The 18,278-nt window shown below is 45.7% G+C and overlaps 1 protein-coding gene across 2 annotated transcripts in view; it reads right to left on the bottom strand.

The window, feature by feature from the left end:
• ADAMTSL3 (ADAMTS like 3) overlaps nucleotides 1–18,278 on the bottom strand; it is a 390,931-nt gene that overhangs the window by 58,184 nt on the left and 314,469 nt on the right. For both annotated transcript variants that reach the window (XM_062206333.1, XM_062206332.1), the window contains exons 21-23: nucleotides 12,876–13,947; nucleotides 6,836–6,963; nucleotides 4,034–4,162 (exon numbers count right to left, since the gene is read on the bottom strand). In XM_062206333.1, the coding sequence (XP_062062317.1) occupies nucleotides 4,034–4,162; nucleotides 6,836–6,963; nucleotides 12,876–13,947 (1,329 nt within the window). The remainder of the gene's footprint in view (nucleotides 1–4,033; nucleotides 4,163–6,835; nucleotides 6,964–12,875; nucleotides 13,948–18,278) is intronic.

Genomic DNA, 18,278 nt, shown 5'->3' with positions numbered 1-18,278 from the left:
TCTAATTCTACCTGTCAAAAAAATGTCTATAAACAAAGAGAAAACTTTTTCAATTCTTAAACTTTCATTGTCTTTTCAACATAGTTTTATTTCATTGGCTGGTGCTTTCAGGCAGAGTTGAGCAGGTGCAGTGGTAAAGGGTATCTTGTCTTTTATCGTGCTTTAATGGGAAAACTGTAAAGTTTCACCAATAAAATGAGTATTGTCTTTTAGTAAATTTTGATTTATCTGAAAGACAGAGATTCAGAGACAGAGATACCGAGATCTTACATCCACTGGTTCACTCCCTAAATGCTCGCAACTTGGGCCAGATTGAAGCTAGAAGCCAGAACTCAATATGGGTCTCCCGTGTGGATGGCAAGGACCCAAGTACTTGAACCATCATCTGCTGTGTAAGGAATGAAGGACAAGGAACCAGAACAAGCATACAACAGAAAATGGAAGGAAAGACAGTCTTACTATGCATTCACATGAACAGAAGCAAAACATGGAGCTGTTGATATCACATCAGTGATCTTCCTGAGAGGGTCTTCTCCTTTATCAGCAGGAGGTGCCAGGAAGGGTGCAGCTCAGCCCTCTACCCCAGCCATTTTTACAGACAAAAAAATTTTTTTAAAAAAGGACAAAACAAATAACTTGCAATTTAGAACTTTTAATCCTTAAAGAAAGATTTTTAGGTTCTTGAAAATATCTCTAAGACTGAGTACATGGGTTGAATGGAACATTTGGCTATAACAGAGAAATAGAAATTTGTCTAGAAGTTATAAATACTTGCTAAGGGATCTACAAACCTGACTTTCTACTAATCAGTGAGAAGTATTTTAAGGACGACTGACCCATAAAAGAAAACTCACGGATTTACAGGAATTCTAATTTGCAATATAAAAATGTAATTTGTAAGGTGGCTTTCAATTTTGCAGTTAAGCCACTGGCTGAGATGCCCAAGTCCCATGTCAGGGTGTCTGGGTTCCACGCCCACCTTTGGCTCCTGACTGCAGCTTCCTGCAAACACAGAGCCTGGGGGGCAGCCGTGATGGGTCAAGGAACTGGGTTCCTGCCACCCATGCGGGAGATCCAGATTGCGATCCTAGCTCCTGGTTTTGCCCAGCCCCAGCTGTTGCAGGCATCGGGGAAGTGAACCAGTTTATGGGAGTTCCTTCTGTCTATCTATCTGTCCCATTTTGTCTCTCTGCCTCTCAAACAAACAAATGAAAATGTTTTAAAAAGGTAAATTATGTTATAATATCCTCATCTATAAAACGAAGATGGACTAGATGATAACCAAAATCCCTTATTCCACTAACACAGTATATTTCCTGCTGTAGAGATGAGAGTAAGAAAGATCCATGACTTGCCTATGTTCATATAGTAGCTAGTGAGAGAAACCTCCTAGCTTTCTGACCTGTTATCAACTTCACCATCTGTCTTTAAGAAGACAAGTATCCACAGAAGGCTAAGGAAACACTGTAAGTTCACTACAAGGTTGTTTAAAATGGCACATAACTAAAATAACATAACTTTTTAAAAAATCAAGCAGCTGGGTTTCTGCCACCCATGTGGGAGATCTGTTCTAAGCTCCTGGTTCTGGGCTTTGGCCTCAACCCAGCAGCAGCCAGTACAGGCATTTGGGGGACTGAACCAGCAGATAGGAGCTTCTCTCTCTCTCTCTCTCCCCCCCTCTTCCCGATCCTTTCAAATACTTTTTTAAGTCTTCAAAATGGTACCAGGCTCAGGATGGCTGTGGTGCAGACAGAGATGGGTCTTATTTTGCAAAGGTAAGACCTGATGAGTTCCTGCGGTCTGAGTCCACGGGGGATGTTGTCAGGCCAAGAAGGACTGAACAGGATAGTCCTAGGAAGAGCTGAGAGCAGAGAAAGGGAGTGCGGAGCTGAGCCCTGCCATCCCTGGGCTGCAGGGAGGAAGCCGGGCCCTGTGCCCACAAGAGAACAGGGCAGGGGATGTTGCCGGAGTGCTTGGGCCTACCTGAGAGAGCAAAAGTAAGGCAGGTTTCATGGTCTTTGCTGGAGGCTTTACTCCCCAAACAGTTTCCACCCACTCCATCCCCTAACTTATGAGAGCAAATAATATACCTCATCCCTTCAGGGACTCCTCTCTCTGCAAGGCTGTCTTTTAAATGCCAGTAGACATGAACAATTTTGAAGTCACGTTAACAGTTGAGGCTTCTCTACAGGTTTTTGAAAATGACACACTCTACACATGATCTTGGTGCATCTGAAAGGGTAGTGATGGATGAGAAACAGTGGGAAGAGAAGAACTAAGTTCCCACCGTAAGAAGTTCTGGGCTTCAAGATAATGACAACTTACTATTTATTTTTCTTTTAAAAAATCTAGAGAAAGGAAATTGAATGTTTTCACCCTAAAAAATGATAAATGTTTGAGGGGATAGATATGTATACCCTAATTCGGACATTATACATCAACACATACATGTATCAAAAAATCGTGATACCCCATAAATAAGTACAATTTTTATGAGTTGGTTAAAAAAAAAAAAGCTAGTGGGCGTTTCTCCTAGTAGAAGCCAGGTCTGCATTTCAGGATCCTGTGCAGGTGCAGGGCCACGGGAACTTCAGACGTCTGTGGCTTGGCATCTGTGCACTCCTCTCTGCTTCTCTCCTCGCTGGGGCCAGGGAATGCTGGCCCATTCTGCCGAAACGGCAGGTGCATTTTGCCAGAAAACTCACATATTTGTGGGTAGAGTCAGTTGGGAGCCTGGAGAGATTTTTTTTTTTTAAACTCTGCATAGTCCCCAGGGACTTCAAGGGGTGAAAAATAATAGCTTGAGGGTTAGCAAAATTCCACTGTTTATGGAGCTGGAAGCGAGGCAAGTAACTGATCATGATGGGGGAGAAGGAGCCTAAGAACCGTGTGGGTATGTCCCGGGTCCTCTCATCACAGCACATCCACTGTGTCACCGGGAGCAGCAGAAAAGCAAAACTCATCATCAGTGGCTGCTGCTGCAGGCATCTCATTAGAACTTAGAAATTAGGGAAATACAGTCGTCCAGAGTGTTAACCGAACACAGCAAAACCAAAGGGCAGCTACAAAGTCACCTTAACATAACAGATGTCCATTTTGAGGAATTCATGAATCGCTCTGAGGATCTGGTTTAACGCTATTCACACAAACTCCACTCACCCCCACCCTTCTTGGCCCCTGTAAATGTGCAGTATATGTGAGAGTGCTTCAAACATTCGTGGAAGTTGGAATTAAAAGGATACATTTATTTGGGTGCAGAATATTTTTGAAATCCATGCCAACTTCTTTTGTAAAATGCATTTTCATGCATGCTTGAAGACCTCTTGTGTGCACAGATTGCAACTTTTTTTGCACCAAAATAAGCTTATCTTTCAATTCCCTTTTCCATGAACTTTTGGAACTTTCCTTGTGATGCTTATTGACAGGTGAAAAGTCGACTTGAGAATTCATGGCCTAATGACAGAATGGCCTTTTGTTGTGGCCAGGTCAGACAGGAAACACTATTTCTATTAAAGAAGAATGTGTCCATTGGAAAGGTTGTTTGTCTGCTGTGTAAACACAGCCATTGAGGCACAGCTGCCAATGCCAACCCAGGAAACTCAAGTCAGGATACACTGACCTTCCTGCTGCCTTCTGTGGCTTTGCCCACTGTAGCTTTTTGCCCGCTTGGAGGACACATCCACAATTTCCAGCAAACTTAGTTCCAACTCCATCAACAGGCAACCATCTGACTACAGACTGGTGCCTCCTACAGGTGCATCCACAGGGACGGAGCTCAGGTCCTGCCAAATGAACACTGCACTGCATGTGGCAATCACAGAACACTGGAGTGAACAAGGCGGCATTGTACTTTGTACCTCAGTCTCGTGAGCTGGTGTGAGCTCACCCTTGAGAGTTAGGTCCACTTAAAAAGCTGGAAAATCAGATTTTTAAGCCCATCAGGGTGGGATGTGGAACACCCAAGTGCCAGCTGGCATCTCCCGACGCCACTGGGCTGGCTGCACACCCTCCCACTGCAAGTGACCACACTTACCTTTTACAGGACATTGGATTGTCACATTTGCTTGAAGGGCTGCTTCCACACGGCCCCCGACCACTACAGACAGATGGCTGTGCTCTGGCTTCGTGATATTTTTTTCAATAGACAAGATGACTGGTGCCTCTTAATTCAAAGAGAGCAGAAAACTATGTTAAGGTCAGGCTTTAGTTAGTTGGCAAACTGTGCTGCATTGGGTAAACATAGTTGAGATTTCTGAGAGCAGGGTAGATTCCTGGTTCTCTCTGTATCTTTCATGGTGCACCATGGGGAATTACACAGCCACAGCCGCAGGTGCTCAATGGATAGAGAAATGGAGGGTTGGCTGGGTGGACGGATGGACAGGTGGATGGATGGATGGATGGATGGGTAGGTGGATGGATGGATGGGTGGATAGATGGATGGATGGATGGATGGATGGATGGGTAGGTGGATAGATGGATGGATGGATGGATGGATGGGTAGGTGGATAGATGGATGGATGGATGGGTGGATAGATGGGTAGGTGGATGGATGGATGGGTAAGTGGATGGATGGATGGGTGGATGGATGGATGGATGGATGGATAGATGGGTAGGTGGATGGATGGATGGATGGGTAAGTGGATGGATGGATGGTGTATTGCAAAACTGTATACAGATGATGAGGGAATTCTGTTTTTAGATCCAAAAATGAGAATAAATTCCTCTTTTATAGTTTGAAAAAGAAGGAACTAAGACATTCGGAAGAAGCAAAGAAATCAATACAGGATAGGAAAAACATCTCTGTCATGCAGCCCTGGGTAAGTTAATGTAGGGCCCGCACACACCAGGGACTGGGGCCATCTGATTCTTTTGTGGAAGGAGGTGTGTGAGATATTGGGAGAGAGGACTGATAGAGACAGGGGACAAGGCCCTCATCATTCTGCCCATCCTCTGGTAGCAGCTGTCTTGGGTGGAGTAGCCTCTAGGAGACCCTCACATTTTGAAAGTTTCTATTAATTAAAACATTTGCCAAGTGCCCATTCCACAGTCTGCACCAGAGTAACAAGAAGTAACCCCTCTATTTTTTAAAGGTTTGATTTATTTATTTGAGAGGCAGAGTTATAGACAGAGAGAGGAAGAGACAGAGAGAAAGATCTTCCATCTGCTGTTTCACTCCCCCAAATGGTCACAACAGCTGGAGCTGCGCTGATCTGAAGCCAGGACCAGGAGCTTCCAAATCTGGGTCTCCCACATGGGTGCAGGGGCCCAAGCACTTCGGCCATTTTCTGCTGCTTTCCCAGACCACAAGTAGAGAGCTGGATCAAAAGAGGAGCAGCCAGGACATGAACCGGCGCCCATAAGGGATGCCAGCACCACAGGCAGAGGCTTAGCCTACTGTGCCACAGCGCCAGCCCTGAGGTATCCCCACTATTAATAAGCACAAACGTATTGGTGCAGAAGGAGATTCAAACAGGTGTTTAAAAATTTCCATGTGGGGGCCGGCGCTGTTGTGCAGCAGATTAAAGCCCTGGCCTGCAGCACTGGCATCCCACTTGGGCACTGGTTCAAATCCCAGCTGCTCTCCACTTCTGATCCAGCTCTCTGCTATGGCCTGGGAAAGCAGTAGAAGATGGCCCAAGTCCTTGGGCCCCTGCACCTGTGTGGGAGAACTGGAAGAAGCTCCTGGCTCCTGGCTTCGGATCAGCTCTGCTTTGGCCGTTGCAGTCATTGGGGAGTGAACCAGCAGATGAAAGACCTCTCTCTTTGGCTCTACCTCTCTCTGTAACTCTGTCTCTCAAATAAATAAAATAAATCTAAAAAGAAAAAAAGGATCTAAGACTTTAAAAAAATATGTAAGTGTGGTACCTAAATCATCCCTTAGGGAATTTTTCTGCCACAGTCAGACTGACACATTGATGCCAGAATAAAATTAGGGCTCAGAGCTCATTCAAAGTTGTATGGGAGAAACAACAGGCAGGTAGAGGCCACAATTCTTGCTGACCCTCTTCTAAGAAGCTTGTGTGTGTGCTTGGACCGAATCTCCCCTGTCTAGGATTCAGCTCAAATCCCAGCAAAAGAAAAGAAGTGAGCTGGAAGATCTCTTTAATGTCTTCCAACAGATCCAAGGACCTTCTCAAACCAACTGGTCCCACCTCCTCAGTTACTGAATCGTAAGCGTCTGCCACACAGCGGAGCACTTAGTTCACCAAATGCTGGGTTCTGATTCCTGATGTGGTCCCTCTTCTCTTCTGCCCACGGAGCAGGGAGTTGGGGAGCGGCTCTTTCAGTTTTATTTTCAGTCCCAGAACATGACGCCACCATAAGGAAGCACTGCTTACCATCTTACACCTAAAAATGGTTTGTTTATTACAAAAACACACTTTCATACAAAACTGACATTGTCTACCTTCTAGGAAGACATACCCTAACTTTAAACTTACAATGTTCTGCAGGTGTTTTTAAGGATTGGCAATGCCAACCCTTAAATGATAATTATTCTCTCTCCCTGGCTGGAGGAACTTTAAAAATGCAAACTCTGTTACACGAACACCAGCAGTTAAACCCTGTCTCACTAATTCCCACTTTTTAAAGCCAACTCCAGCTTCAGCGTGTGGTCTCCAGAGCAGCAATGTCGACTCAATCTAGGAACAGAGTAAGGATGCCCATCCTCAGCCTCCACCCCAAGCCTGCTACTGAGCCCGAGCCTCTGGGGGTGCGGTCCAGCACTCTGTTTCACCAAGCCCTGCAGGGCTAAATTTGAGACCCGCTGCTCTGGCGTTCACTGTTAAAAAACAAAGCAAAAGGAGACTGTCCAGCTGTCACACGTAGGCATTACCTGCAAAAAGCACAGAAGAACTTTCCACATCGGAACCGAGGTGGTTGGCTACGTGGCATTCATAGATTCCTTGTTCTTTCCTTGTAGGATTCCTTATCTGTATTTTCCCAGTTCCGTCGAAAATTACTCTGTAGGACAGTCAAAAAGAGGAGGCACTCGTGGGACATGTTTAACTTCCACAGGACCACAGCAGGTTACAGAGACAGAAGACCACAAAATCGTAGGGTTTGGGCTGGCAGGGATCCCAGAGGATGAACATAGCAAGCATTTGGCCTTATAGGAATGTTCGAGTTGGATAGTGCTTGTAGAATCAGTTTTCCCAAGGCACTTTTAATGAAAATAGCCATTTCTGGATGGACTCAATGCTTAATCTACCACATTATGTTTTTTAAAATTTAGTTTTATTTTATTTGAAAGAGAGAAACAGAGACAAACGGTGAGAGATTTTCCATCCTCTGGATCACTCTGCAAATGCCTAAGACGTCCAGAACCACACCAGACCAAAGCCAGGAATCCTCAAAATTCAACTTGGGTCTCTCCATGGGTGGCAAAGATCCTGGTACCTGAGCCATCACTCGCTGCTTCCCATGGTGTGCATTAGCAGGAAGCTGGATTGGAAACAGAGCCAGGACTCAAACCAGGTATTCAGTCCGACAGTGGGATAAGGGAATTCCAAAAGGGGACGTAACCACTTTGCCAAACGCTCTCCCCTCTGCTGCATTTTTCAAAAGGACAAAATAACAAACTGAGTAGTTTGCTGGATGCCAAAGCTGCCTTTTCTGCCCAAATTCTTTCTATCCAACTGCAGGTGCGGATTTTCAGTGGGGATTTTCACACGGGAGGGAAGTGAGTGGGCTCTGGGTAGGGCAGCTTTGCCAAGGACAATCGTCTCACTGTTGCTGCTTGTATGAAGTCAGTTGAGGTGACAACAGTAAGGCTGTGTTCCCTGCTGGATTTGGACCATGCTGTGAAGAATCAGGGCTGCCCTGCATAGTTCCTTATGGTTTCCCAATCACTGACACCCCTAAAAACCTGCTGTAAAAGCCACCCCAAGAATCAGAGCTGGTCAGCTGTATCTTAGCCGATCAGTTAGTTAGAGCAGTGATGAGCGCATGTCCTACCTTAATTTCATTGTTTTCTCGCCGATTGGAGTCTGCTTCTAAGTCAACCGTGTCATGGTCCCTACTTTCCTTATTTCCCAACCCCCTTTCTAGATCTTAGCAATGCAGACCCCTACCACCACGACCCCCCATGCTGTCTGCTTCTTCATGAGCTCACAGACCACCACCCCCATGACCCCTCATGCTGTTTGTTTTTCATGAGCTCAGCTCAGCTACATCTTCATTTCCCATCACTTAAGGATGCCTGCTCTATGATCCAGCCAAAATGGACTTCTGTTTCCAGAACTTTCCATGATCTTTCATCACCCCCAGCTCCTGCACATACTATTCACTTCATTTGAAAAATGCCCTTTGCCTTTTCTGGCAAACCCCTACCTCCCCACTGAGCCCTGGGCCAAACGTAATTCTCTCCATGAAGACTTCCCCAATGCTCCTACAGTTATTTTCTGCCCCGCCCCCACCCCAACTTCTTCTCTGGTTCATATATTTATTTGACAAAATAACGATTTCATCCCACTAGGCTGTGATTTTTTTTTTAAAGGGCAGCAGGCAAATCTTATTCACATCTGTGAAAAGTCACTGTGCAAAGCCCAAATATATGAGTGATTAGAATAGAACAGAATAAAGGCGCATACAGGATACAAGACCCTCTGGCTACACACATCTGAAAAACAAAGTCAAAAGCGAAAGCTCCCGATCACGACAGGAGTATAGCAGACCTAGCTACCAGCAGGGCTAGAATTTCACTGTCTAATCTCTGTGGAGGGGGCAGGTGTTTGACAGAGGGGTTAAGTTGCCCCTTGGAACGCTGGCATATCCTATCAGAGTGTCTGGTTCAAGTCCTGATTATTCTACTTCTGATCCAGCTTCTTGCTAATGTGCCTCCTGTGACGTAGCTCAAGTACTTGAGTCCCTGCCACCCACGTGGGAGACCCAGATAGAGTTCTGGGCTCCTGGTTTCAGCCTGGCTCAGTCCTGGGCATTTGGGGGAGTGAACCAGGAAGAAAGACCTCTCTCTCCATATGTCTCTCTGTCTGCTTTTCAAATAAAATGAAAATAAACAAATAATTTTAAAAACCTCTACCGAGGAGAAATAGTAGGATAACAACAAAAGTATAAGTAAGACCATGCATATTTAAAAACAACATACTAAAGGATATTTTTCATCTGTATATATATATATATCTGTATGATTTAACAATTCTCAAATAATTCCTTTTTTGTAGAAACTCTCTGGACTTCCTTTTGAGAAATCACGGTTTTCTGAGAAACTGTTGAAATTAGAAATACTTTCCTCTCATTGAATAAAGGCTCTCAGACACATAGTTCCATTTCTGAATTATTCCAGTGGAAAAGATTTATGAGACTCAGGAAAATATATCTGCTGGTAAGAATCCTTGCTACATGAAGAAAATTAACATAAATTGGACAGAATACTTGGGTACGTTTCAGAGAAAAAATGGAAATTGAAAAATGGATCTATTCTCTTAAAACTAAAAACTAAGATTTTTACTAGACATATGCAATGGCTTAACTTTTTTTTTAAAGATTTATTTGAAAGGCAGAGTTACCGAGAGAGGAAGAGACAATGAGAAAAAAGAGATTTTCCATCAGGTGCTTCACTCTCCAAATGGCCACAATGACTGGGCCGCAGAGTTGGTTAGGCCGGAGCTAGGAGCCTGGAACTCCATCCGATCTTCCGTGGGGATGGTAGGGGCACAACACTTGCACCGTCTTCTCTGCCTTCCCGGCTACATTAGCAGGGAGCTGGATCAGAAGCAGAGCAGCTGGGATTTGAACTGGCACTCTGATATGGGATGCCAGTGTTGCCAACGGTGGCTTAACCTGCTGCACCGCGACGCTAGCGTCTGCAATTGCTTCAGTTTTGAGTGGTTGCTCCTTACATATGCAGAAACACAGCTGGGCCACGTCCAGAACTCTGCTTTCAACAATGAGCTCCTGGAGCCTCAGCCTTAAAAACCTGTGCTAATTCCATTCAGTGACGTCAGCTCCGTCTCACAGGTGTTTATTTAAACTGACCACACTCCGCTCCATCCCCGGAGCGCTTCTGTGGTCTTGGGTCAGATCTTCAACTTCCAGCCTCTGTCTCAGTGCCACTTACACAATGCAATTGTTTCTGGTCAGCAATCTCCAAAGGAGAGGTCCATGGACCCCAGGGGTCTGTGAGGTCAAACCATTTTTATAATAGTATTGGCCATTGTCTGCCGCTTTCACTGTGTTGGCCTTTGTACTGATCACGCAAAGACAGCAGTGGAAACACGACAGGCACCTTAGCATGAGCAAGGCAGTGATGTCAATGTGTACCCTAGTCGTTGGATGCTGGGCTACCACACACTTGCAGAAGAACAAAAATTCTGGTTTCACATAAGAATGTTCTAGGGAAGCGGTCACAGTTACTAAACCTCGACCCCCGTTCTTAATGTTCTGTAGGACAAACCAGAGCAATTCTGCCATATTCTGAGGCGCACTGGTGCCCTGTTTGACTTGCTAGCTAACCTGCGGCTTTTCTCATGGAATATGATTTCCACTTGAAGAAATCACAGACCAATGGTGACAAAAATGTTCATACTATGATTCAGACTTGAATATTTGGTGATATACATAGATATTTTAAAAAACCATTTCTCCACCAAAATAAATTTATCTTTTACTTCTATTTTTCTCTGAACCTTTTTGAAGCACTATTGCATGTGCATTTTTTTCTATTGTACAATGAAATGCATCCTTATTTGGAAGATCTGTAAGACCCAATGAGCCAGTATTTTCTGAGTGACCAAGGTATGAGGTTACAAACTCTTTAATAGGAAAAAGTGTCCATTCAACAAGCAAGATAAACTGGGTGTTGAATAAATTTCCAGCATTTTCCTAATATGGTTTAATATAGATTCAAATCCCATATTCCACGAAACCTTTGAGGAAGCCATTTGGCCGGTTTGGGTGTAGGGTTACAAAAAGAATATTCACAATAATCTATAAAGAGTATTAAAATACCCCTTCTTGTTCCAACTCACCTATCTGTATGTGGTATTTTTTCCTCTAAATACTTCAACTAGTACAAAATATCACAGCAGAAGTACAGGCATGTATAAGAACCCAATTGTCATTTACTAAGGCAGACATTAGATTTGCAAAGATATAAAGTAATTCTGTGGCTATTCATGATTTGGGGTGCGGGTTATTGTTTTGTAAGAGGTGTTATTTACATGAACCTATAATGGGCTTATTGCTTTTTCTAAATGCATTAATAATTAATTTAAATGTTTGTCGGTTTTAATTTCTGATAAGGTGAATAGCAATAGATACAACACTATCCTCAAAAAATCTTGGGGTCCTTCAACTGTTCTTAAGCTTAAAAGGGGCCTTACGATCAAAAAGCTCGAGAGCCAAAAGTTTTGAAGTTTATTCCACTGCTAAAATTTCATTGCATTCTACTGTCCAAAGTTCTAGGTTAAAAAAATCCAACAATTAGATTTTTTTCTACCTTTTCATTTTAAAACATAGCCTAATAATTTATTATCTCAAACACTGAATTGTACCTAGATTTCTTCTGGTGTTTCCCAGAAGAAATATTATGTTCAATGCACAAAGAATGTGTTAAAAATAGAACTTGTGGGCCTGGCACTATGGTGCAGTGGGTTAAAGCTGGCCTGCAGTCCAGGCATCCCATAGGGTGCTGGCTGCAGTCCTGGCTGCTCCACTTCTGACCCAGCTCCCTACTAATGCACCTGGGAAAGTCATAGAAGATGGCCCAAATCTTGGGCCCTTGTACCCACATGGGAGACCCTGAAGAAGCTCCTGGCTCCTGGCTTCAGATCGGCTCAGCTCCAGCTGTTGCAGCCATTTGGGGAGTGAAGCAGCAGATGGAAGACCTCCTCTCTCTCTCTCTGTGTCTCGATCTCTCTCTGTAATTCTTTCAAATAAATAAAATAAATCTTTAAAAATAAAAACGTGTATCATGGACTGCAGAGTACTTTCACGTCTGCTGTTGCGCCTGCGGCTCTTCACCGTCCCTGGAGGTACAGAAGGTGGAGCTTGAGCTCCTCCATGCAAAGGAGAAGGAAGCACCAAGTCCACGGCCCCTGGAGTGCCAACAGCAAGATGCGAAGCTGGTAAAGAATGCAAATGTGAATTACCGTCTGTTATCCTCTCCTGTCTTATGTAAAATGAATGAAACATGGTATTTTTTTACACTGACAGAGATCACAATCAGACTGAATATTGTTTTGAACACCTCAATAAACTCCGATGCTTATCACCTTATTTTCAGATTAACATTAAAAGCTGCAGGATTAACAGGAAATTGCTTCGGCTTCCCAGCCTTTCGAGGCTACTGTCTGATATTCAAAGTCACTGATGGTGTTCAGGAGACGCAGCCCCTGGTCCTGACTGGTCATGACCTAATGGGAGGCTGCTTTCCAATGAGCTCACCAGAAAGCTGCAAACCCTTGCCTGGCCACCTTCATGGGGCTAACAGGAGCTCCAGTGGGATTCCACAGCTCTTAGACACGCTGTAAATTCTGATGCTGCAGGCCCAACGTAATGTAGGATTGTTACCAACATACTTACTTTGTTGTGGCCTTATGTTGGTTTTATTCTCAAATAGTAATTGCTGAACAGAGGGAGAACCTATCCTCACTTAAATCCTTTCTTACTGTGTCCAATCCTGTATTTGGTAGTGATTGGGTAAAAAGTGGCTTAATTTAAAAAATTCCAGTGCATATGTGAAAAACACATCCCAACATTTTTTTTTTTAGTTTTTTTTTTTTTTTTAATTTTCCCTAAAGAACTCTGTTGAAATACACTCTTGGAAGAAAGAATTCAAAAATCTGTTTCAGAAAACTGGAATAACCATTAAGAAGGGGCGAGGGAAATGAGGAACGGACGCTGATTCTACTTACTTCGCTGAGGGCTGTAGCAGTGCTCCATCCTTGGTCCACGTGTATGTGGCCTCACTGGCAGTAGTGAGATCACACAGTATGTTGATGAACTCTGTCTTCTGCGTAATGTACACGGTATTCCCAATGCTTGCATTGATTGTTTTATTGAAGGAAATCGAGGTGGGGTGGTCTCGCCTTGCAGGAGCAGGGTCTTTGGGCTTAAACGTCAGCTTGCCTGAGTTTTTCAGGTTCACATTTTGAGGCACGCTCCCGGTCTCCCCCCTGAGCTGAGCCACAGGAGGCATCTCTTCCTGGATGCCCCCCCACTGCGCGTGTGTCTGCTGGCCCTTAGCGAACTCGGCCACGATCTGATAGATGACCTGCGACGCGAGGTCATCACTGACCTCCCTGGTCTCCAGCAACAAGCTCATGTTTCTTAGCAGCTCGTCAAACTGCGCTGTCTCCATGCTGTAGGCGCCCTGTTTGACAGCTGCTTCAAACTGCTTGTGCTTAAATTCCCAGGCATCGGCGTCACCTGCAGAGTCGCCACAGTGGCCCAACAGGGCTCTCAGGAAAGGCTGCTTCCGAATGTGGCCGTCAGGCAGAGAAAGCTCGTTTTTGTTACTCCACTTTTGCCACATCTTATGCCTCGTGGCTTCCACGCCGTTGGCTTCGTGGCGGTCCACGCCAGGAAAGTCTTTCCCGCGCTCTCTGAGGGCTGGGTGTGCGATGAGCCGGTTGTCCGTCCCGATGAGCTTGAGAACCACTGTTTCCTGGGCCGAGCCTGCCAGGCACCGGTACACGCCGATGTCGGGGGCTGCAAGGCTGTGGATTTTCAGCGAGCCTGACTTGCTGATGCCGTGCCGTTTGGAGTTCCGCAGACAGCGGCCGTCCTTCTCCCACCGGATCAGAGACTTCTGGAACCGCCGCACCGGGCATTTAATTATCACGGACGTGTTGGGGAGCAGGTAGGCCCTGCTTCCGACCGTCAGGTTAATTTGCTTCTCTTCCCTCGTCTGAATGTACACTCTCTGGACGCTGAGGATCTGGGGACGCTGCTCAGCGAGTTTTGCCTTCATCTCTGCTTTTATTTCTGCAGGGGAGAGAAGAAAGAAAAGCAAATTCAAACAGACATCCTAAGAAGAAAAACGCGGTGATAGTCCTCTTCCAAAGTGAACAGAAGCCAACAGATGGATCTGTTCTACTCTTTTAAAACAGTTGAAGGGCCGGTGCTGTCGTGCAGCGGGTAAAGCTGCAGCCTGCAGTGCCAGCATCCCATATGGGCGCTGGTTCGAGTCCCAGATGCTCCACTTCCGATCCAACTCTCTGCTATGGCCTGAGAAAGTAGTAGAAGATGGCCCAAGTCCTTGGGCCCCTGCACTGCGTGGGAGACCCAGAAGAAGCTCCTGGATTCTGGCTTCGGATCAGCTCAGCTCTGGCTGTTACAGCCATTTGGGGAATGAACCAGAGGATGGAAGCCCTCTCTCTCTCTCTCTGGCTCCATCTCTCTCTGTAACTCTTTCAAATAAATAAAATAAATCTTTAAAAAAACAGTTGAGAATTAAAACATGCCCACATTATGCATTCACAGACCGGGGTAGCCTCACAACTAAACCAGTACTTGAGCAGCAAAGGATAGGAGTTTGAATGATTTACATGAAAATTGCACAGTATTTTACAAAGCCTTGGAGTGGGGGCAGTATCAGGTTCACTGTATGATGAAATATAGGGAATGGAGAATTCCCTGGCCAGTGTATAATCCACCCATTCCTATAGGCAGATGTGGTTTTAAACATTCTTAATCTGTCTGGCAGGGGCTGGGTCAACCACAGCAGGTGCTGGCTGTAGCACTGGACAAGGTCTTGCAGGTCCCTTTGGCAGGAAGTGTTATACCCACTGTGGTCAGATTACGGTGGGGTCAGAGGTTGCAGGCAGAGTGGCCTGCACAGATCAGAAACAGGGACAGGGTCCAGGCAGACTCTTTCTTTTAACAACCAGTAAGGCATACTGAAGTGTAGAAGCTGGATATCAACTCTGACCATAGAAACTTCCAAAAGGGGCTCTCAACCTTTGCTGCACATCCCAATCACCTGTTATTATTTAATAACCTCAATGGCCTGGATCGCATCCCCAGAAATTCTGACGGATGGGGTTCAGCTGGGCAGCAGAGTTTGTAAACGCTCCCTCGGTGTCTTACTCTATCACTACATAAAACACGCAAACTGGGTGGTCTAGAAGAAGAAGAGATTTATTCTGGCCTAAGGTTTTAGAGGCAGGGACGTTCCAAAGCATGGCACCAACAGCTGCTCGGCTTCTGGTGAGGGCTTCGTGGAGGTTCAACTCCCGGTGGCAAAATGGGAGGGATGCAGGGGTGTGTGGGAGAGACCGGGGTGAGGTGCCAGGCTTGTGTCCCAAAAACCAATTCTTGTGGCAACCAATCCAGTCCCACAGAGGTGAGAACTCATTCCCATGAGAAAAGCATTAATTCCGCTTCAGGCCCCAAGACCTCTCAACATTGTTCCTTTGGGGATCAGCCCCCACCATGAGTTCTGATGAGGAGAAACTCTATTCAAAGCATAGCACCGGGTGACGGAAATATTATAGCCAAATCCAAGAACCACTGCCCTAGGGTGCCCTACTGCATTAAATGCAAGAAGCAGAGAAAGGCACCCAAAGTCTCTGACCGAAAGACAATTTAATGGGATGCAGCCCGCTGAGAGGGAAGGGAAAGTAAGGCACAGCCCTGTGCTGTTTGTGAGACCCCAGGAACCCCGCCAGGGTCTTCAGAGCCTGCAGTGTGTCCTGTAAGAAGTTTGTGCAGGGTTTCTTTCTGGTCCACACATCAGGAATCATCGCGTGCAGGTACTGCTAACAGTTCATGGACAGGGGACTCAAAGCCACGAGTTTCTTTCAGAGCAAAACCTTTCTTTTCATAATCCATGGAAAATGTTTATTATGAACAAAACTACACCTGGATTAAGAAATTTTTTTGCACCAAAAAAAAAAAAAACACTCCAGCTTTCAATTCCATTTTTGCATGAACTATTTGAGGTTTAAGGTAAGCATTCAGTTCATTTCCTGTCTAATGAACACTGGACTGTGTTCTTGGACATACTGCCTTTTCTAAGAGGATGGTTATGTTTGCAAGTTTAGAGCCAAACTTGTGCTCACAAGAAACAAGATCATAAAAGTCAAGGCCTACTCCCATATTAGCCTTGTTGGGTCATTTGTTTGTTTGTTTTTTATTATTTACCTGCTTCTTGTTTTACTAATCTGGTTGCATTTCACAAACACCCCTAAGTGGCCTATTGTAACATGGCATGGTATGCATATAAATACATACACATATGTACATGTATGTATCTCTATACATATTTATTATTATTATTATTTCAAAAGATCCATTTAAAAACCCTGTTTAGTTATTGGTCTCTAGACAAGAGGGATGTGTGTGTGTGGATCGCTTTGAAATCCACTCTTAACAGAATGTAAATTGGGTCAAAGTCGGACTTTTGGATTCGTGCTACGGGGTCCAGCGGTGAACATTGTTGTTCTCCCTCTGATAGTGCGAAAGCCTTCATGGGGAGCCATCCGACTGCACAGCTTAGCTGGGGATGATCTGTGGCTGGTGTGATGCCCTGGACCCACGGTGGAAAGGGACTCCACTTACCTTCAGGTCCACTGGTAGCCTGATGGCTCTCAGCTGAGCTTGGGATTTGAGCCCTTCCAAGGCAAGCTATGGAGTTTGCGGATGGAGCACTGGGCTTGGCCTTGTTGAAAAGCCTGCCCGAGTGGCTGGGTGAGCTACTCCCTCTGACCACAGGCCCATTCACTGGAAGGCAGGCCCTGTGGCCCAAGCTGGCTTCTCTTCCTGTCCTGCTGTGGCAACTGCTCACACTGGGGTGCAGAGCAGTTCAGGCAGCACATGTACCTGGGGAGTGCACTGGGATTCCGGCCAGAGGTAGAAACTCACGGGCTGCCAGGTTCTACCGCTTGGGCAGCTCCTCTCTTGAGACCCCTGTGAGTCTCTTCCCAGCAGCACCCAGAATGTGGCGTTACCAGACACGGCTTTTGGGCAAGAAACTGGTCTGGTCTTGGGGTGACTGTTTCTTCCTGTGTCTGTCAGTGCCCCAGAATGGCAGCACTGGCCAAGCCTGCACAGGGGAGACAGGTACTGACTCCATCATTCATTCTGGGCTGCCCAAGCCCCTCATCCCCTCCGGCTGTCCTACTCCTTGTACTGACCATGACTGATTCTTCTAGAAAAATGGACATATCTTTCTCCATATCCTCCTTTTGGGTCTCAGTGCCAGGCTGCCATACCCAACAGAGGCCGGCGCTAGGTGCCTGGGGTTGTCTGCAGCCATTGTGCCAGCTCCTCGTGTGCTTGTGTCCTGCTTTCTCCCATCACATCCTGCCATGACTCCAAGTCTTGCTGCCCAGACAGGATTCTGCCACCTGTCATCGGGCTGGCTGCTCACACTTGGGCTCGCCAGCATTTGAACCTTGCCACTCCCTAACAGGCTTTGGCTGTGAACCAGCCTCTAAGCCTTCCTATTACCCTGTTGGAACCTGGACTCCCATCAGAATCCAGCCCTCAATTGGCCACTTCAGTCCATCTGGAGTGAAGATCCAACAAGCTCAACTGAAGCTGTATCAAGAACCGGGCAATTCTTCTACTTGCTTTTTGGATTTCTTGGAGGATGGGGACACAGGCAGCTGGGAGAAGGCTGCAAGGGATGCTGTGGGTGGGACTTGCTAAATGAGCCATGACTGCTGGCTCCAGCAAATTCCAGGCCAGCCTGAATAGTGAATGTCTCCCACTCACAATTGCACTTTTCAGCCAAATGTAGTTTGGCTCTTGCTCCAAGCACCCCACTAATAGTTCTCTGAGAATGGCCACCAATGCCCCCATCCCCCCATAACTAATGCAGCCCTTTTTTTTGGAATTCTTACTTAATTCTTACTTGACCATTCTGACAATCGGCACCACTAACCACACACTTCATGAAGAAGTCTCTCTTCCCTAACGTTTTAAAAACCCTCTTTTCTGCTTCTTTCTGACCACTGTCTATTGCTAGTTCCCTACTGGCTCATTCTATTCCGGGGATGCTGGCTTGGCCAAGGTATCTTTCTTGTCTATAGTTTTCTTTGGATGATCTTGCAGTTTTAACTCTCAACTCTAGGCATCTAAGGTTTATCTCTGGAACTCCAGCCCAAATTGTCCACTGTTTACTACAAATCTCTTCCTGGTCCCTCAAGATTAAAATATTAGAATCTTTACACATTATCTGCCCTCACCCTAATTATCCTCCACTTCCTATATCCCCTAGTACTTCCACAAGCCAGGAACCAAAGAAGCATGGAACTCCGTGTTCAGTCCTGGCCCTACCTATCCTGACTCTCAAGCCAGTGAGACCACTG

The sequence above is a fragment of the Lepus europaeus genome, chromosome 11, assembly GCF_033115175.1.
Source record: "Lepus europaeus isolate LE1 chromosome 11, mLepTim1.pri, whole genome shotgun sequence".
NCBI classification, from domain to species: domain Eukaryota; kingdom Metazoa; phylum Chordata; class Mammalia; order Lagomorpha; family Leporidae; genus Lepus; species Lepus europaeus.
The sequence above is the reverse complement of the archived record's forward strand: the minus strand, read 5'-3'. Positions and strand labels throughout refer to the sequence as shown.